This window comes from Pteropus medius, unplaced genomic scaffold (assembly GCF_902729225.1).
Source record: "Pteropus medius unplaced genomic scaffold, Ma_sr-lr_union100, whole genome shotgun sequence".
NCBI lineage: Eukaryota > Metazoa > Chordata > Mammalia > Chiroptera > Pteropodidae > Pteropus > Pteropus medius.
This window is the reverse complement of record NW_024349801.1, coordinates 25,429,545-25,447,678: the sequence shown is the minus strand read 5'-3', so window position 1 is coordinate 25,447,678 and position 18,134 is coordinate 25,429,545. Positions and strand designations below refer to the sequence as shown.

At 34.5% G+C, this 18,134-nt stretch overlaps 1 protein-coding gene and 1 pseudogene across 2 annotated transcripts in view; one reads left to right on the top strand and one right to left on the bottom strand.

Moving 5' to 3' along the window:
• The window catches only part of SPG11 (SPG11 vesicle trafficking associated, spatacsin), a 76,517-nt gene that overhangs the window by 39,375 nt on the left and 19,008 nt on the right, over window positions 1-18,134 (bottom strand). For both annotated transcript variants that reach the window (XM_039888263.1, XM_039888262.1), the window contains exons 9-20: window positions 16,206-16,361; window positions 15,673-15,848; window positions 13,679-13,855; window positions 12,606-12,677; window positions 12,183-12,310; window positions 11,685-11,860; window positions 10,761-10,974; window positions 7,459-7,662; window positions 6,834-6,940; window positions 4,949-5,094; window positions 3,775-3,936; window positions 1,684-1,750 (exon numbers count right to left, since the gene is read on the bottom strand). In XM_039888263.1, the coding sequence (XP_039744197.1) occupies window positions 1,684-1,750; window positions 3,775-3,936; window positions 4,949-5,094; window positions 6,834-6,940; window positions 7,459-7,662; window positions 10,761-10,974; window positions 11,685-11,860; window positions 12,183-12,310; window positions 12,606-12,677; window positions 13,679-13,855; window positions 15,673-15,848; window positions 16,206-16,361 (1,785 nt within the window). The remainder of the gene's footprint in view (window positions 1-1,683; window positions 1,751-3,774; window positions 3,937-4,948; window positions 5,095-6,833; window positions 6,941-7,458; window positions 7,663-10,760; window positions 10,975-11,684; window positions 11,861-12,182; window positions 12,311-12,605; window positions 12,678-13,678; window positions 13,856-15,672; window positions 15,849-16,205; window positions 16,362-18,134) is intronic.
• On the top strand, window positions 13,334-13,452 carry LOC120580972 (uncharacterized; annotated as a pseudogene).

Sequence of the window (18,134 nt, the reverse complement as noted above, 5' to 3'; positions counted from 1 at the left end):
GGAAACAATTCTGAAAAACAGTGCATGTGTTCTTATTTTCAAAGTTCCAAGCATACTTCTGAAATAAAATTTTATCCTCCCATAGAATTCTGAAGACTTTTTATATTGTGACTTGGCTCCTACAAAAAAAGATGAAGACTTTAATGGTGCCTGTCATCTTACAAAGCTATTACTTAAGAGCACACACCCTTTGAGATTAAAAAATTGTCACATGCCTTACCTGTATTCTTTGAGAGATCAGAGATGACTTTGGTAACTTATAATTCCATATAAAACCATTCACTCAATTTACTGAGTACATGTAAAGTATATGGTACTACCACATGCCAAAAGAGTATATTTGAGTTTTTTATTCAAATAAGACTGATTTTTTAGCTGTTGGGGGCTAGTGTGAAGACTGTGTGTAAAAGAAAATTCTACCAGAAAACTGCAGAAGCAAGATCACACAGTTGCTTTACATCTCCTTACAGTGGTAAAATTATATGAAAAAATTAGTAGACATTCTGATTAAATACAACTCTCCAATTTTATTAATCTGTAATGTTTTTATAATTATTTCATTTACTTTGTGTTTTATTTGCTCAAATATGTTTTAAACTTCTAAAAACTAGGCAAGAAACATGCCTTCAATTTCCTCTGTTTCTCTAAAGTGCGATCTCCAGGAGGGATGTTGAGGCCCTAGCTAAGTGATGGAGTTGGAGGCCAGGAGATTCTGTCTACTCTAGTAACCTCACTGAGCTTGGAACCTGTATTTTCATTTGAAAATGTAATAAGCACTACTTTTTCAGCACTCAACAAATATTTATTGAACATCTATTATAGGCTTAGCTCTGCAATGGGCTCTGGACACTGGGTAAATTTAACATATTGCAATTTGAACTAATAAAACTGACACATTAGACATTTCATTTTTATGTATGTCAATAAATATTTACAGGTTATATATTATGTGCAAAGTACTAACCTGAAGCCTACTTTAGAGTAATATAAGTGGAGGTCCCATAGATAACATGATATTAAAGGCTAACTCTAAATGCAAAAGTAAAAAAGAAAAAGAAGAAGCAGAGTTTAAGAACGGTATTTGTATATCTACTAAAAAAAAAAAATACAGCACAAAAAAATCAGAAATTCTTATGGTCTAGAGAAGACAGCACTGTGTGAACTGTAAGAGCTTTTTAAATGCCTTGTCGCCTTTCATTCTCAATGTAACATATGAGGTGGGCACTGTTATTAATTTTACAAGGAAATGAAGAGAGGTTAAATCACTTGGCCAAGGTCATACAGTTATTACATGGTAGAGTCAGGATTTGTCTCATGCCAACAACTATGCTCTTAACCTTTATTATACTAAACTGCTAACAAAGGGATTTGGGGAAAGGGAGAAATATAAGCAGCTTTTAACTTATGTTTTCAATTCAGTCTCCTAGAAAATGTTTTCCATTGGAATGCTCCTTTATTTTTTTTCTTTTTTTTAAATTAATTTTTTTATGGTGACACTGGTTAATGAAATCCAATAAGTTTCAGCTGTACACTTTAACAGTAAGGCATATATATATTTACACTGTTCCTTTATTTTTAAAATAGAAAGCAGAGAGAAAAACTGGACTGGCATTACATAAATGAACTCCTATGGTCAACATTGCTGCAAAGCTCCTAAAGAAAGAAGTACCCATAATGACTTACCTCCTATAGCTAGTGTGTTGGCAGATTGCCAGCCAAACAATCTGCTGGGATCAAAGGGCGATAATGACTGAAAAAGAGAGAAAAGTCAAATCAGAGTTAAAAGTTAACTGATTCTAAAATAAGTAAACAAAATTATATGATAGGACTTCACAAGTAGTCTGCTTCCCTTCTCTAAGGCAATTAAAAACTTTATCTTTCTGGATATATATTCTTTGAATACAGATAAAAACAAAAAATATATATGAGATACCTCTATTTTAATAAAAATAGAACTGGCTATGTTGCTTTTAAAGACTCTCTTCACTTCAAATTACATCTGCAAAGTGTACTCTCTTTTGGCAGAAGCAGCATCAATTATAGTTTAAAATGGGCTTTAGAAATGCTTCAGGAATCAAAAGACAACAGTACTAAGAGGCTAGAAAATGTTACCATCTAAGCATGAGAAGATGAGCTGAGGCAGGTCAAGAAAGGAAAAAATAAAGAGTAAGACAATTAGATCAAAGGTTAAAGAAATGTGATGAGCAAATCATCAACAACAAAGTAAAAAGGAGACTATGGTCAAGTCAGTCAGAAAAGTTTTGAGAGCAGGGAGCAGTGGCTTTAGGAAATTTGTCTGGGCAAAGGTCTAGCAAAGACTATAAACAGATTGTGGGAGGGATATAGGAGAAAACAGAATTACATTAAGTCAAGATTTGGATGGCTAAGGAGAGAACAGTTTTGATTTCAAATCAAGGGATAGTCTGTGGTCTATTAAGGAAGGAACATCTTTCTTAAAAAATTACAAGAAACTTAATTAAACTTAAGTCAAGTTTAAGCAGATCAAAGAACAACCTGAAATCATTTATGTTTTGGGCTGACCAAATCCACTTTAGGTACTGAAACTGTTTTTATATAATCCACATATATATAGTTTATACCAGTGCTACTCAAAGTGCTGGTCTTCAAAGAGATAAGAAGCTTGCAATGAATATAAAGCAGCTTACTGCTTCCTTCTTTAAAAAATTCTTGCTATGTTAAAAAAAAAAAAAAGCCTATTAAACTAAACAGTGTACTTAGTGACATGTATTTACATTCTGGTGCAAGATCCTTATCTCATCTTAGCAATAAGCAATTCATGTACTGGCACCTACCTGGGAACCACATTTCTGAGCAGCAATAGTCTATAACGTAAGAATTCCTCACATTAGAATAAGAGAGATTTTGGACTTTTATAGGATTATAGAGCTTATTTTGAACTGAAGATACTATGGAAATATATGTACCCAGAGGAAAAAAAGCAAAAGCCTCTTGAAATGAGAGACGAGCAAATGAAAGGTTTTTAACTGAGGATTCTTGAGTAGGTTTTAGAAAATCTGTGAATTCTTTTGAAATATTAGCAAAATTATATGCATCTGTGAAATTTTTCTCAGTAGAGGGCTCATAGCTCTCACACATTCAGATCTTTTTCATGAATAAGTTTAAGAAGCACTATTTTAAATAAACAAAGAGCCCTATTTACTGTGAAGAGATAGAAGTTATCAGTGGTAGAATGGAGCTGCTTTTGATGAAAGCTGCAGATAAATATGAAGGTCAACTATCTGCGCTCAAATCCACTTCTACCATTCTCCTGCTCTCTCCGTATTACAGAGAACTGCATTTTCCAACCCACTTGCCCTTTGGCTAGCAGATAAGTTTAGTCATGAGAGACAACACAGGAGATTAAAGGTGGGAAGAAGGAAGAAACCGAGATATTTTTCCCCTTCTGTGTTTTTCTGGAGCATTTCCTCCAAGGTTCTAGGCTAACCATCTATGTTCCCAGCTCCTATTAAGTCGTCTGGTTGTGACTTTAGCTCCCCAAAATAGCTCTAGCTTCTGGGTTCTAATAACGCTACTTTCTTGCACTGTTCTTATAGCCTCAGAGGTGTTGATGGCTTTGTTCTTTGTCAATTTTGGGTTTGTGTCACCATCACATATTTGATTTCTCCATTCTGCTATTACTCTGTGTAAATAATTCCCTATGCTAAATGTTCTCCATTTGAAAGATCCAGAATGGTTTCTGTTTTCCTGGCTGAACACTGATACTCCTAAATACCAGGCACCTAAATACTGTACCTGAATAAGGTGGTAGAGTGTAATATCAGGTGGCAGGACACTGGGGGCAGTATACTGTGGGAAGAGAGCCGTTTTTAGCTTAGGATAAGGAGCTAATGCCATCTTCAGTAGCTGGGGATCTACTTTCTTCAAACAGCTCTCATTTTCTTCATTCTGAACAACCTAAATAAAAAGACATAACATGGTGTAATGTTTTTCTCTTCTCCAAAGTTAAGTCCTTTTTTGCAAAAGAACCTTGACAAGATTAGCTTGACAGAGTATGTGGTAATGAAAGAAAACAGCATTGGACACGGAGTTAGAAGGCTCTAGTTCTGGTTCGAAGACAAACTACCTGTGTGACCTAGGGCTAGACATTTAATATCAGGTGTCAGTTTCCTCATCTATGAAACTAGGAAGGTCAGCTAGATCAGTGGTTTTCAAACTGTATGCAGAAAAGTTGTTTGAAAAAAGGCTCTGCCACTACAATATTTTAAATATTTAAAAATTAAATAATTATACATTAAATAGTAAATATTTAACTAGATTAGATGACTCCTTAGGTCCTCCCTCAGCTCTCAAATTATTTATTTATTTATCCTCAAGTTATTTTATGACTAATGTCTGACATGATTAAAAACAGAAGAATAAATAACCCTATAAGATATACTGCAATAATCTACAAGAGGTGGTATTAAATTAAGCTAGCATCTGTAAGAAACTTCTGAAGATTAGATGTTTAAAAGCATTCTTATGTTTCCTCTAACCAGGCACGCCATAACTTTAAAAAAAGCAAAGACAGGCAATTTCCACTGGGTCCCTCAAAAAATTTATATGGGTAGCTAAAAATTATGATTTCATCTTTACCTCTTTAAGAGGACAAATACAGCAGATAATAATTCCGAAGCCACAAATCTAAAGTATGTGCTTACTCCCAGGAACAATCAGATCCTGATTCTATCCTGAAAATAAATCTGGAGCATTAGAAAACAAAAAACAATCTCTATACAACATATTAGTTCCCTTTTGGCATAAGAGGATATAAAATTTTTAAATTCACTCATTTTATGCTCTTTAATGAAATACTTGTAAGTGGTTATATTTTAATATCAACTGATTTCTAGAAAATCCGTAGATATTTCTGCTAAATTTAAAACCAGTTCTCTTTTGCCATAATAGGGAAAGGTGCTATCCATACCTGGCTGACACCCCCAGGAGCATACATTGTGGTAGCGAGGGCGAGGAGGGTATGTCCCTCCAACAGCATACTGCTTACACTGGCCTGGTTACTGGGAATCAGTATCTGCGCATTTGCAAGGCTAGCCTGGAAGATGAGTTTAGGATCTGGAAAATAAAAGTATGTTTTTCTCCTTAATATAAATTAAGAATTATATAATTCTGAGAAAAAAAAAAATTTAACTCTATCCACAGTGAGGACTTTCTAAATTTAAAAGCAATAGGAAAGCTTCACAAAGAGGAAAATGAAAGATCTGTCTACACAAAAATAAAAACTTCTATTCAAAGAAAATCGAAAGGTAGGAATGAAATTATGAAGCACAACCTAAGGATTTGGTTGTACTAAGGTTGTACAAAGAGCTCATACAAATCAATGCCCAAAATACTGACTCTAACAGATAAATGGACAAAAGAAATAACCGTTTTCAAAGGAGGGGGATACATATATATGTATATATACACACACGTGCGTCTGACACATAAAAATATATAATGCATAAGCAATAAAGAAATTAAAATAATTAGATGCCATATATCACCTATCAAAACTGCAATGATTTTAAAAAATAATCATCCTTAATCATAGAGCTGGTCAAAGTGTGTAGAAGCTGGGACTTATGGATAAAATGGTACAAACCTCGCCACCTCCCACCGCCCCACCCCATAAAGCAATCGGACCTTATATGTATAACCTTTGACACAGTATTTTGTTTTTATATCCAGGAGTCTGTCAGTACTAAAGAAATAATTTGAAACAAGGACAAACATTTTATGTTTGAATATATTCAAGATTATTCTTTATAGGAGAAAAAGTGAAAACAGCCTCAATGTTAAAAACTGAACAGTAATTTAAATAAGAGTATATTCATGCGATAAAATATTATGTAGACATAAAATGGTCATTGTCTCTAGGAACACAGGAAAATTCTTGTTAAAATTATATGAAAAAAGCAGTATACAAACACATAGATGTTTCTAGTTGTATCCCTAGCACTTACAGACTGTCGTAACGCAGATCAATAAATATGTTAGATGAATGAAATACAATACAGATTAGATTTTTAAAAAGCACAGAGACAATAACTAGAACAAAATGCATTTAAATATAACAAAAGTTATCTATGGATCTTCCTATCTACCCATGGACACATTATCTTCTCGGTAGTTGTCTGTGGCTTCAATTTTTTTTTTTTTTTTTAACAATAAACACATTATTTTATAATCAGCATCAAAATAAAACAAAACAAAAAAACACATTATGAAAAATTCTTCATTTGTAAAGAACCTAGCCATTACATAAAAGTGAAAGATTGGCTACTGATTTGCCTGTCTGTTTTCCGAATCTCTAAAATAACACCAAGGGTCACGGGGCTTCTCTACTGATAACCAGGGCAAGGCTCTCCTCAGCAGCACTACTCCAGAAGACACAACAATCCCACACATATTGTGGATTTCTTTTCACTCTATCTGGAATTCCTTACTAAAAGATGCAGGGCAGATACCTGGCAGACAGACTGCTTTCTCATGGAAAAAGGTTGTCAATCTGCCAGAAAGCAGGAACTCGACCTGTGATAAACTGGTAGGATGAGAGAAATCCAAGGAGAAGAGAGCACAAGGCTGAGCGAGATAGGGAACATAACCACATTCGCGATCTGCTCTGTCTGGCTTTTCTTGGCTGGCAAAAAGCTAACATTTTTGGTTTCTCCTTCTTCAACAAAGTTTGAGCCTAGATTATGGTCAGATGTTTGTCAACAACCAAATGATTAAAAGAGGTCACAAGTTAAATGTCATTCAACAGACCAGTTATTTATCCAGAGAAATTTTTGTATTTAATAGTGTACCCATACCTGTTAAGTTACTGGAAACCTGTCGACATTGCACTAAAAATTCAAACCAAGGGTGAGCTTCATGTAATTCTTTTTTTTCCAAAAAGGGGCAATTTGAAGGGCTAAGTCTGTATGTAAAACAAAAACCAAATTCTCTGATTAACACACAGGATAAGACCCAATAGCAATTGACATTGGCCACAGATATAATTCTGGAAGTTGATCTTAGATAGGTATATACTGATGTCTGTCTATCTATCTAAATATAAATTTTAGAGCATATATAACCTGCAGCGGCTATGAATTAATATGTTTTTCATTTGCCTGGCAATGAAAGCATCAAAGAATCCCAAATTAACCTTTAGAATCTTCTTCTCTTTTAAACTTTTAAAGCATTTCTTTCATTTTATTCTAATTTCCAATCATTTTAAAGGGTAACAGAATTAACATCATCAAAAAACACATGATAAGCATTTAGCTGAATGCAGCATTGAACTAAAAGATGTACCAAGTGTTGCAGTGGAATTACTTTAAAAAGATCAGTATTGCTCATGTGATGGCTTAATATTTTCCTAAAAGTCATATTTAAGTAGTATATTAAAAAGAAACATGAAGATCTCAGGACAAATCAATTTTCAGTACTCACTTGTAATAGTCAAGATAGACGTAAAGAAGATACTGCAGATTGTGTTCCAAACAATAGAGAATGAAGCGAGAATGGAAATCCCAACCTTCTTTGGACCTGTAGTTTTGAACAGGGAGGGTGTCTTGCATCACACCCCCAATATGGTTCAGTCTTAGGAGGAAGAGTTCAAAGTCTTCCAGTTCAGATGTAAGAAAAATCCCATTCCTATAAAGCAGGTTTAAGAGATGACAATTTAAAAAGTTGCTGGATTCAGAGCATACCAAACAATTTCCATTAGTTTAAGTCTCAACCACAGCAGGTCCTTGAATAACACCATTTCCTTTCATTTGACACTGTTTCATTATAACTTATAATATTGATGAGAGGCCACAAGAAATTAACTTGTGCCAAATAGCCTACAGTAAAATTGGTTTCATTATATGTCATTTTGTTTAAAGTCACAGAACCTACTGACAATGTTAAGTGAGGACTTATTGTACTTAAAAAAAAGTATTTACAAATTAAGATTTCCAATTCTTATTCTATATTTAAATATATTCTGACACACATATTTTGCTAGTTTCCAATAAAGGTTTCTGAACCACTGTAGTAATGAGAGTCTCGAGTTACCTTAAGTATTTCAAAAAGCTAAACTGAGTTATCTCCATTTTTTTTGGTTGTTGAATGGAACTGTACAATCTAATGTGGCAACAGCTGTTAGCTCCTGATGCTAGATGCTTTAAGCACAGAGAAATTCACCAAACTATTCAAACAAAATCATTAAGAAACTGAAGCAGAACAGTTTAAACAGACCAACTACTAAACAAGAATAGCAATTTGCACTTACCCTTTTTACAAATTTACTGTTAAATACATCAGACACACCATACAAAGGAGTATAGAAAATATATTATGATATATTATGTGAAGTTTACAGAAACACCATGTAACCACCACTAAGATTATATAGACCATTATACCTGGAAGCCCCTGGTACCTTCCTCTCCCATTTCATGTCCTTTGCTGCCCCTAGAGGTAACCACTAACCTGACTTTAGTGATAACCATTCCCTTAGTTTTTATAATTTACCACCAAAATATGTAACCCCAAATAACATATGATTTGGTTTTGCCTATTTTAAACTTTATATATACATGGGACATTCTGGAACATTCTTCTACTCAACATTGTGCAATTTCTCTATGTTGATACCTGTGACTACTGTTAGTTTTTGTTGTTATATAGTATTCCATTGCAATAATTTACTACAATTTATTTAACTACTCTACCTTTGATGGTCATTGCAGTTGTTCCTAGAGTCTTAGTAAAATAAATTTATATTTCCATGACCACAAATAGGGAAGAGCATCTTTTCATATGTTTATTGGCAATTTGTGCTTCCTCTTTGTGAAATGCCTAATTGTGCTAGTATCTTTCCCTTCAGATCAAAGCTCTCTTACTCTTCTCCTGCTATGTGTCCCTGGAGGCTCACTTGTATTGGTTGCTCTACAAGGCTCCAGTGTCCTCAGGTTTCAGTTTTGGTTTGTCATATGGGAAACCCTCACCAGGAGATAAGAGTCAGGAAAAAAGGTAGGATGGGGATACCTTGGCTCTCTCTGTGCCGGGCAACTGCAAGTTGGCTGACGCTCTCTTTAAGGGACACAACTCTTGCTAGGCAGCTCTCTGGGTCTCACTATTGTCTTTCTTTGCTCCTTCAGGCTTTTTAGAGAGCAGACGCTAGTCCCAAGGTCATTAGGATACTCTTCTATATCTTCTAAAAGCTTTACAGTTTTGCATTTGGCATCTAGATTTTAAAATCTACCCGGAATTGATTTTATTCATGATATAAGGCAGAGGGTCTAATTTAACTTTTCCTCCATATAGCTATCATCCAGTCATCCTAGCCCCGTTTGTTGAAAACTGATCTTTCTCCACTGTCCTGCAGTGCCATTTTTGTCATCTGTGACAGTACACGTATAAGTCTGTGCTCAATATTCTCTTCCACTGGTATATTTGTCTACCCCTGCACCAACACCTCCACTGTCTTACTTGCTATAGCTTTACAATAAGTTTTGATATTTGGTGGGGCAAGTTCTTTTTTAGGGCTATTCTTAACTTTAATTTCCATATAAATATTTATAATTAGCTTATCAAAATCCAGGGGAAAAAAACCTGATGGAATTTTTACTGAGATTGTACTATATCTAAAGATTAACTTGGGAAGGATTGATAACAGGCTTGTCTTGTTCCAAATCTAAAGAAAATGCTTGTGATATTTCACCATTAAGTATAACGTTAGGTAGACTTTTTTGAGACACCCTTCTCAAGTTAAGGGAGTTGCATCTATTTTTAGTTTACTAGTAGTTTTTATTAAAAACAATTTTATCAAATGCTTTTCTGTATCTATCAGAGTAGTATGATTTTATTCATGTTAAATCATACATATGTTAGCTTGCTAAAAATCAAATATTAAGTAAAATATTTAACAAGCATACAAGTTATATACAATTTTACTTTTACTAAACAGGAAGAAGAGAATTTAGTTCACTGGAAAGAAAAGTGAATAAAAAGTCAGAAGGAAAAGAACTGAAGCCTGTAAGTAATGGATTGGGCAAAGCTCTTAAATTCTCTGGATCTTACTCTCCATATTTTTAAGTGGGGTAGAACAATACAGCTATACTTTCCCAATAAGTATAAATATAAAGTAAAGTAATACATGAGAAATAAGTTTAAGAAATAAGTTTAATAAAGTAATACATGAGAAATAAGTCTCCTTATATTATTTTGATAGCAAAGGAAGATAGATTAGGTTGAGCCATATGAAATTGCTGATATTCACCTATTTTTGACCCCCACAAATGGCAAGTTCACATGGTTCAATCTAACAGAATTATTTTTAGAAATGAATTAAAATTTAAAGTCTTCACATATCACTGTAAGAACTCTTTTCCCTCACTAATTTCTTAATTGAGTAGTCTTCTTTAGTTCAAGGCCATACATAACATATGGGTACAGCAAGAAGAGTAGGAGACATTATAGGATACTAAGCTATCCTCCTCTCAGCTCTCACCACTTGGTCCTTGTAGTCCCACTGACAGCTTACCACTTCTACACCAAAGCACATACAGTGTTTTGGGAAGAACCCTCATCTAGAATTTGAGAGCCTCGAATGATGCTAAATGCATGTGATTTTAAAACCTCAATATACAACAATTCTCTTTCAATTTTAAAATGCTATGAAACAATGTTCCACTGGATTCATGGCATTTCAAAGGAAACATTACAGAATTATGTTTTATTGCTTTTCTTCACAGTTACAGTACCTGGCCAGGTCATCTAAAATTTTATTCCTCATGTTATCGTTGCAGCAAGTGTTCTGATCAATAACATCAACAGTCAGAGGGGGCCATTTGTTTTGCTGAAGTGAGGCATAACTTTTATGGGTCTGAAATTCTCCAATCCATGAGATAATGCTTAACCAGTCATGGCGAGCTGTAAGGTATCTCCAGAGGGCTTCAGGAGAACATGATTTGTATGCTACATGAAGAACAAAATACGCTTTAAAATAGCAGTGAGTTACGATTATTGACACAAAACTCAACACTAATTGAGTAAATATGATGATCTGAACAAATATTTATATAACATAAGAATTATTCAGCCCCTCTGCTTCTTTTACTATTTCCCTCTTTTATGTTGCTGTTTATTTTACAATCAATACTTCAGCTGGAAGAAGAGCTAAATGTTGCTTCTTATTACTATAGTGGTTTAATGAAACTTGGAAATTAGTTGTGTGTTTCATTTATCTTTTCAGCCCTTGTTTTCTCTTTTTCTTAATATAAATAAAAACTTTGGCTGTAATAGTAAACATGAACTTGACACCCTATGATTACCTATGTTTACCACTATTAGTTTACGCCAGAGCCCCAGTGGGATACAGATCCTCAGTTTACACAAAAAGAAACTCAAAGGATATTTGGAAAAACAAAGAATGTCACTGTTGAGGAGGGGAAAAGAATTCAGCCTTGAATCTCAATTCACTGAACCATATGACTCTCCTCTTTTACTATCACTTATAAATCCCTTACAAAAACCCTGAGATAAGAAAGAGGCTTTAATGACCTGCATTTTAAAGCAACTGAATATTTTCCCCCTAAAGGAATTCTAAAATGGACACACCAAAATATACAAATGCCTAATTTAATATTCATTCAATATGCTCAGATTTCAGGCTCTCTCACACTTGCCTTCTGGATTTATCCTGGGGAGAAGGATGGATTCTTGTGTTAGCTGATTCCACCACTGGGCCCAATTTAACGCAATTCTATGGTTCTGCTTGTTAAGTTTATCTTTTTGATCATATTTCAGGAATGAGTCCAAAACAGACTTGTGCTTGAAAAAATCTTGTTCCTTTATCCAATACCTAAAACAGTGTTATAATTTTTTTTTAATTGTGGAGGAAAAAGCATCATTTCTTTTTATCTGCTCAAAAACTTCTGCTCTTTTGGGGAACACATACTTCAATACTTTTAATTTTGTATTTATTATCTTCAAAATATATATCTGATTATGCACATACTGAAATAACCAGAAATTCTTGAGTCCTTTCTGAATAATACAAGTTTTCCTTTCATGGCAATGAAAGCTCAGTTCCAATGAAGAAATCCGTGCTCATTAACAGTTATAAACTAAACACTGTCTACAATATTCTTCCCATGTTATCGAAAGAGGGCTAATGAGGTTACCTGGGAAATGACTGGATCTGCATATTTTCTTGCAAATATTCTGAATAAAACTTCTCAACTTGATGCACAAAGTCTATAGTTCCATTCTCTTTTTCAGAAAAATAATTTTTTTCTTTTAAAATTTCAACCTTGAATAAAAAGTAATTAAATTAAAGCAGTAACCTCACAAAAATCAAGTGCATCTGCGAAACAAATGTCATGAAAATAAATGTCTTTTAAGAATTGTATTTTGAATTTTTGAGGTAACGTATATATTCCTTTAACACAAATTTTCCTTTACCACATATGCAAAACAACTATTTTAAAAGACAATGGAGTAACTGTACTTTTACTTACTAGATATTAGCAGAATGTTAAAATAAAGTTGAAGTTTCACCAAGGTTTACTAGAAAATGTAAACCACATCGTCTCACCTTTACCTACCAAAAAATCCCGTATATTTTTATCAGTTGTATAGAAGCATATCTTGAGCAACTGTTCTTTTACATCAAAGCCCTATAACACAGAAAATCAAAAAAATTTACATTTTCTAATGGGGCTATTTTGAATATAAATGTTAAATACAGAAGTACTCTATTATAGATATATATGGAATTCCACAGCTTTCCTACTCTTGTGAACATTCATTTTCTACATTTGTCATACTACTTACTGCCTAACCCTAAAGTCCTTAAGCAATTTGCCAGAATAAAGGCAACACATAGAACAGTTTAAGGTAATGCCAGAATATCACTGGGTCAAAACAATAAGTATCTGCTATAATAATCCACTTGAAAACCAAAGTCAATACAAATAACTAACTTTTACATAGTTTGACTCCTCTGTACTTCCAGAAAGTTATCATGGGCAAGACTCCAACCATGAAGATTAGAACAAGATCTCAGCTTAGTCCAGGAGCCTTATCTCTATGGCTTCCCTTTCTCAAATGAAGTAAAACTATGGAGCACGAAGCAAAGGTAAAAGCCATTAGAGAGTCCAAATGGAGGTGTCAGGGGTCACATGAACAATACAGTGTCCCCCAACAAATAAGAAAGTCCTGTGTGTGCTTTGACATGCGGGAAGCCTTCTGTGAGAAACACTGTCTCCTTCTAACCAAAGAGCCAAGTCTAACAGAGAAAATTATGGAAACTCCAATCAAAAATCTCTTCAAAGTCTACGTCCATGCCACCCTGAACATGCCCGATCTTGTCTGCTCTCAGAAGCTAAGTAGGGTCGGGCCTGGTTAGTACATGGATGGGAGACCACCTAGGAAAACCAGGTGCTGTAGGCTTTAATAAAAAAAAAAAAAAATCTCTTCAAGAAAGTTCTCAGTACCAAAAAACAATTCTTAGTATTATTGTCATTATTTCCTAGTAAAAGCTACACAAGTTTTAGTTTGTGATACAACTATGAATACAAATTAATTCTTACATCAACCAAAAATTATATTAAGTACATAGAGATCTTCTCTTACTTTAGAGACTTTAAGATCAGACAAAAAGCATTATGCTACTCACCATATTCTTTAAAAGTTCAGAAGCTTCCTTTACATTGTTCTTTTTCAAATTGTCAAAGACCAAATCTAAGCCTATTCTAATCAGCTCCTCGAGTCTTTGAGCAGAATGACTATTAATCCTGAAGAAAGTCTGTGCCTCTGGTATTTTGTTGTTTAAAATGGCATTGGCAATAACGTCCTAAGAAAAGGGAAGAAAAAAATCTGCCTTTTAAGTTCTTTTTTATTTCCTTATTATGATTATCAAGTAGAATTTATACATTTATTGAGCATCTACTACAGGACTTTTATTGAAACTCTACTACTAGATTTGGGGCTTTGCACCAGAGATATAAAGTTGAGAGACACTGCTGTCCAGGAGCTTTTAGACTAGTAGAAGACACACAAATAAAGTACTGATTGTAGTAGTATATAAGGGAGAGAATACAGGTATCCTAGGGTGCTAGAAAGGAGAGTCAAGAAGAGGAGCATCTAAATAACAGCAGTGACAAAAAGCGGAGGGTGCTTCCTAGCAGAGATAACTTATGAAGTAAAAGTTTTAAAGACAACTATTATATACATATATTGAAAAAGGAGGAAAAGTGTTCCAAAAAGAGGGAATATTATATACAGAGGCATAAAGGCAAGAAATAGCATCAAGTCTTCAGAGAACTCCAAATTACTCAATATAACTGGAAAAAGTTGGGGAGAGTAGCAGATGAGACTTGAAAGAAAAGCAGAGATTCCATCATGAAGGGCATTGTGTGTGTGAGATGTACTGTATCCTGAAACTTATGTGGAGCCACTGAAGGATCTTAAAAGCAAGAGGTGATGTAATCAAATATATCTATTTTAGGAAGACTATTCAGGCAGCAATGTGGAGAACGGACTGAAAGAGATGCAAGCTCAAGATAGTGAGGAAGTATGTTACCATAATACTACAAGAAAGAAGAAATCAAGCACAAACTGAGACCTAAACTCAAAGAGAACAGAAAGGAGATTTTCTTAACTTGAGGCTTTAGAGGGGTCTGTAAACCCCATTAATCAATGTGCAAAATTGTGTGCACATGCACACATTTACATGTATATTTTTGGAGACAAGAGTCCGTGGCTTCCATCAAAGTGAACTCTACCCTCCTCCAAACTAAAAATCAGTGATTTGGGGTAAAAAGAACAGAGGACCCATGGATGGTGCTTTGAAGGATATTAAAGTGGGGAAAGCTGGAGATGAAACCTGCAAGAGAGTGGAAAATACAAGCTAAAAAAGGCAGAAGGAAAGTCAAATAAATTTTGACTAGAGGATGAATAAGAGACAAAGAAAATGCAGTCATACCACATACTTCTCCCTATGTCTCCACCCAACAACTCACTCCTACAAACCTGGCAGCCTCTCAGCCTTATCACTTTCACTCCTTGTTGAATCTGATCATCTGGGTTAAGCTATTTTGGCCTTTGTCTTTCCAATATTTAATGTGGGTGGAGGGATTCTTCCAGTCCCCAACCCAGCTTACTTTGGCTGTATTACCTTCTATAAAAAGAAAGCCAAGCAGATAAGCACGGAAAATTTAACGGCAAAATCTTGACTAGAATCTGAGACAAGACTCAAATCGATTATACTTCCAGCGATAATGTCATAAAATAAAGTTTCCTAAGATCGAATCACCAGGAATGATTTGATTTATTCAAAGATCAGGCAGAAAGCATAAGTCTAAAGTGGCAAGCCTTAGCTATTGATAGTGTTGCTAAGGGAGTGCCGCTTCCCATAGGTTTGGGGATGGTGTCTCACTGGATCCAAGTGGCCAGATATGGCATCAAGAAGAAGCTTATCTGTGTTCTGAATTAAACGAGACTTGTAGAAACAAATTTGAAGTCATGTCCAGAGATCTAAAATCTATAAAACCTAAAACTCTTGTCAAAGATTCTGAATCACAAGTGTATAGAGCTTAATTTGGTTTCTTCTATTGTTTTCTCAGATCCTCTATGTGGCAAATAAAAGAAATGATAATTCTTCATATTTACCTCAATGCTGAATTTCTCCCAGATATTGCTCTCTTTTACTTTTGGGACATTTTCATTTACATCATATTCATCTATAGCATCTGTTAGCTTCCAAGGAAACTTTATCATGAAAGTTCGAAGTTCATTAATGTAGCTGGTCAAAATGTTCACTCCTTTCTTTAGATGTTCATCTAGCTCTATGGAAAACACCAATGGACCAATTTCATATATACAGAAATATGTGTGTCTGTATATAGAGAGATAATGTTAAAATTCAAACTCAGTGTTTTCAAAACTTCAAACAAGAAATTTGAGATTTTTCCTATTTACAAGTAGCTCCATGATTTAATATAACTCTTTTCACAATGATTAGACTTTCTGCCAACTTTCCCAGTGTTAGAATCCATTTCACTCACTAAATTACACACTTATTTTACTCACCTTTACCAAATGGCACTCCATTGGCTTATGCTCTCTCATGAAACAGGAATACTTACATTTTCGTCCTGACACAGTAACAGGACAATTGCACCCTTCTTTGCTGTTATTCTTACCTTCATGATGAATAAAAATATCCTTTATTTGTTTGTTAAGGAAGGACAGTGTAAGATTAAGCAATTGTTCTGAGAAGTTTTTGCTCTGGGTTTCAGAATCACTTTCTCTAATTGCTGAGCAAAGTAAATCCAATGCTGGTGTCAGCTCTTCCACATCTGAGAAAGAACCAATAAATTAACATGAAAAATACCAGGATTCTCCCAATAAAATAAACATATCCAAAAATACCATACTGTAGTATTTTAAAACATAAAACAAGGACCAATGTCTTATTCTCAAAAAGCCCACGAAACCTTTATGAAAAGTCTTACTACCTACAAACTTTAGTGATTCTCCTTACTACTAGTCATTATTTACTGGTATTACTATAGCAAAACTATCATTTTGCTGACCACCTACTATATCTTAAGTATTGTATTTGGTGTTTCATAAATGCAATCTCATTCACTCCTTTCAAAAACCTGAGAGGTAGGTGTTACAGGCCTCTTATCATAGATGAGGAAACTGAGGTTCAGAGAAGATAAATAACTTGCCCAAGCTAATTTGGAAAGTAAGTGGCAGAGCCAAAATATGAACATAAAAGCCAGTCTGATTCCTAAACCATTCTCTTAAAACATGCGGGTGAAAGAAAGGAGCGTGGGCCCCTGAATCCTCCATTTGTTAACTGCAGGCCCTAGTGAAGTGATTCCTGTTTATCTCAACATCAGCTCTAGGACTGTATTTGTTTAAATGGGATTAATGAGAAACATGGGTTTTACCCCAGGAGAGCAGGTAAAGCTTTTCCCATGCTTATTTCCAGACTCATCCGCCTGTCCTTCAGGGTAGAGCAATGCAGGTAAGAATAAAGTGACAAAAAAAATCACAGACCACCAAAGAGCAGGAGAAATGAACAATGACCATATGCTTGCTGATGGAGCCTCACTTACCACTACAAACTTGAACTTTTTCCATAAATTTGAGATTTAAAAAAATTGGAGCATAAAAAAAGTCTGCAGTTCAAAAGGGAGAATACCAAACTCTGCACTCAAAACAAAACAGAATGCTTTTAAAAAAGAAAATTTCTAATCCACATTCTCAGTAAACTAATACTATATTGATGTTGAAAAAGCAAGTAGTCATTTTCTTCACATTGAGTACAAATTGGTAAAACTTTTCTAAAGGACAACTTATCAAAGTATTTAAGAATATAAATTATGTATCTCTTTGACCTGGAAATTCCACATCTAGAAATTTATCCTAAGTAACTGTACATATGTGAAATTATACACACACAGCATTTATAGCACACTGCAAACAACAGTAAAAATTAGAATCCATCTAAATGTCTAACAGAAGTTTGGTTGGGTAAATTATGGTACAGCCCATACAATGAAATTCTATGCCACCATAAATCCTTGAAGGACATTTGGTCCTTTCCAAAACATCCAAGGAGACATTTGGTCCATGCCAACTCATCTACCTAACTCCATGTGCCATTACCAGCTAGGCTACTGAGGCAAGAAATGTTATTATCGTTAATACAGCCACAACACAATTATTGGACCAGTAAAACATGATAATGTTTTTTATGTATTAATCCTGTAAACCCAAAGTATAAATAAGTATTATGGGCTGTCTGAATGTAGGGACATTTCCTAAGCATGAACTTTTTTGACAGGACCAAATATCAAAGACCACTTGGTATGGACCAAATATGCTCATGGAGGTTTTCGACGGGACCAAATTTCAAGAACATTTGGATATGAGCCAAACGTCTCTGTGGATATTTGGGACAGGACCAAATGTCTACAATCCCATAAATAAGTATATCCATTATTAACAAGAATGATATCTATAGTATATAATCAAATAAAAAAATTATAAGATTATAAACATGTACAGAGGGAAACATACTTTATTACCCTATGCCTCTGAGAAGATCTGTAAAT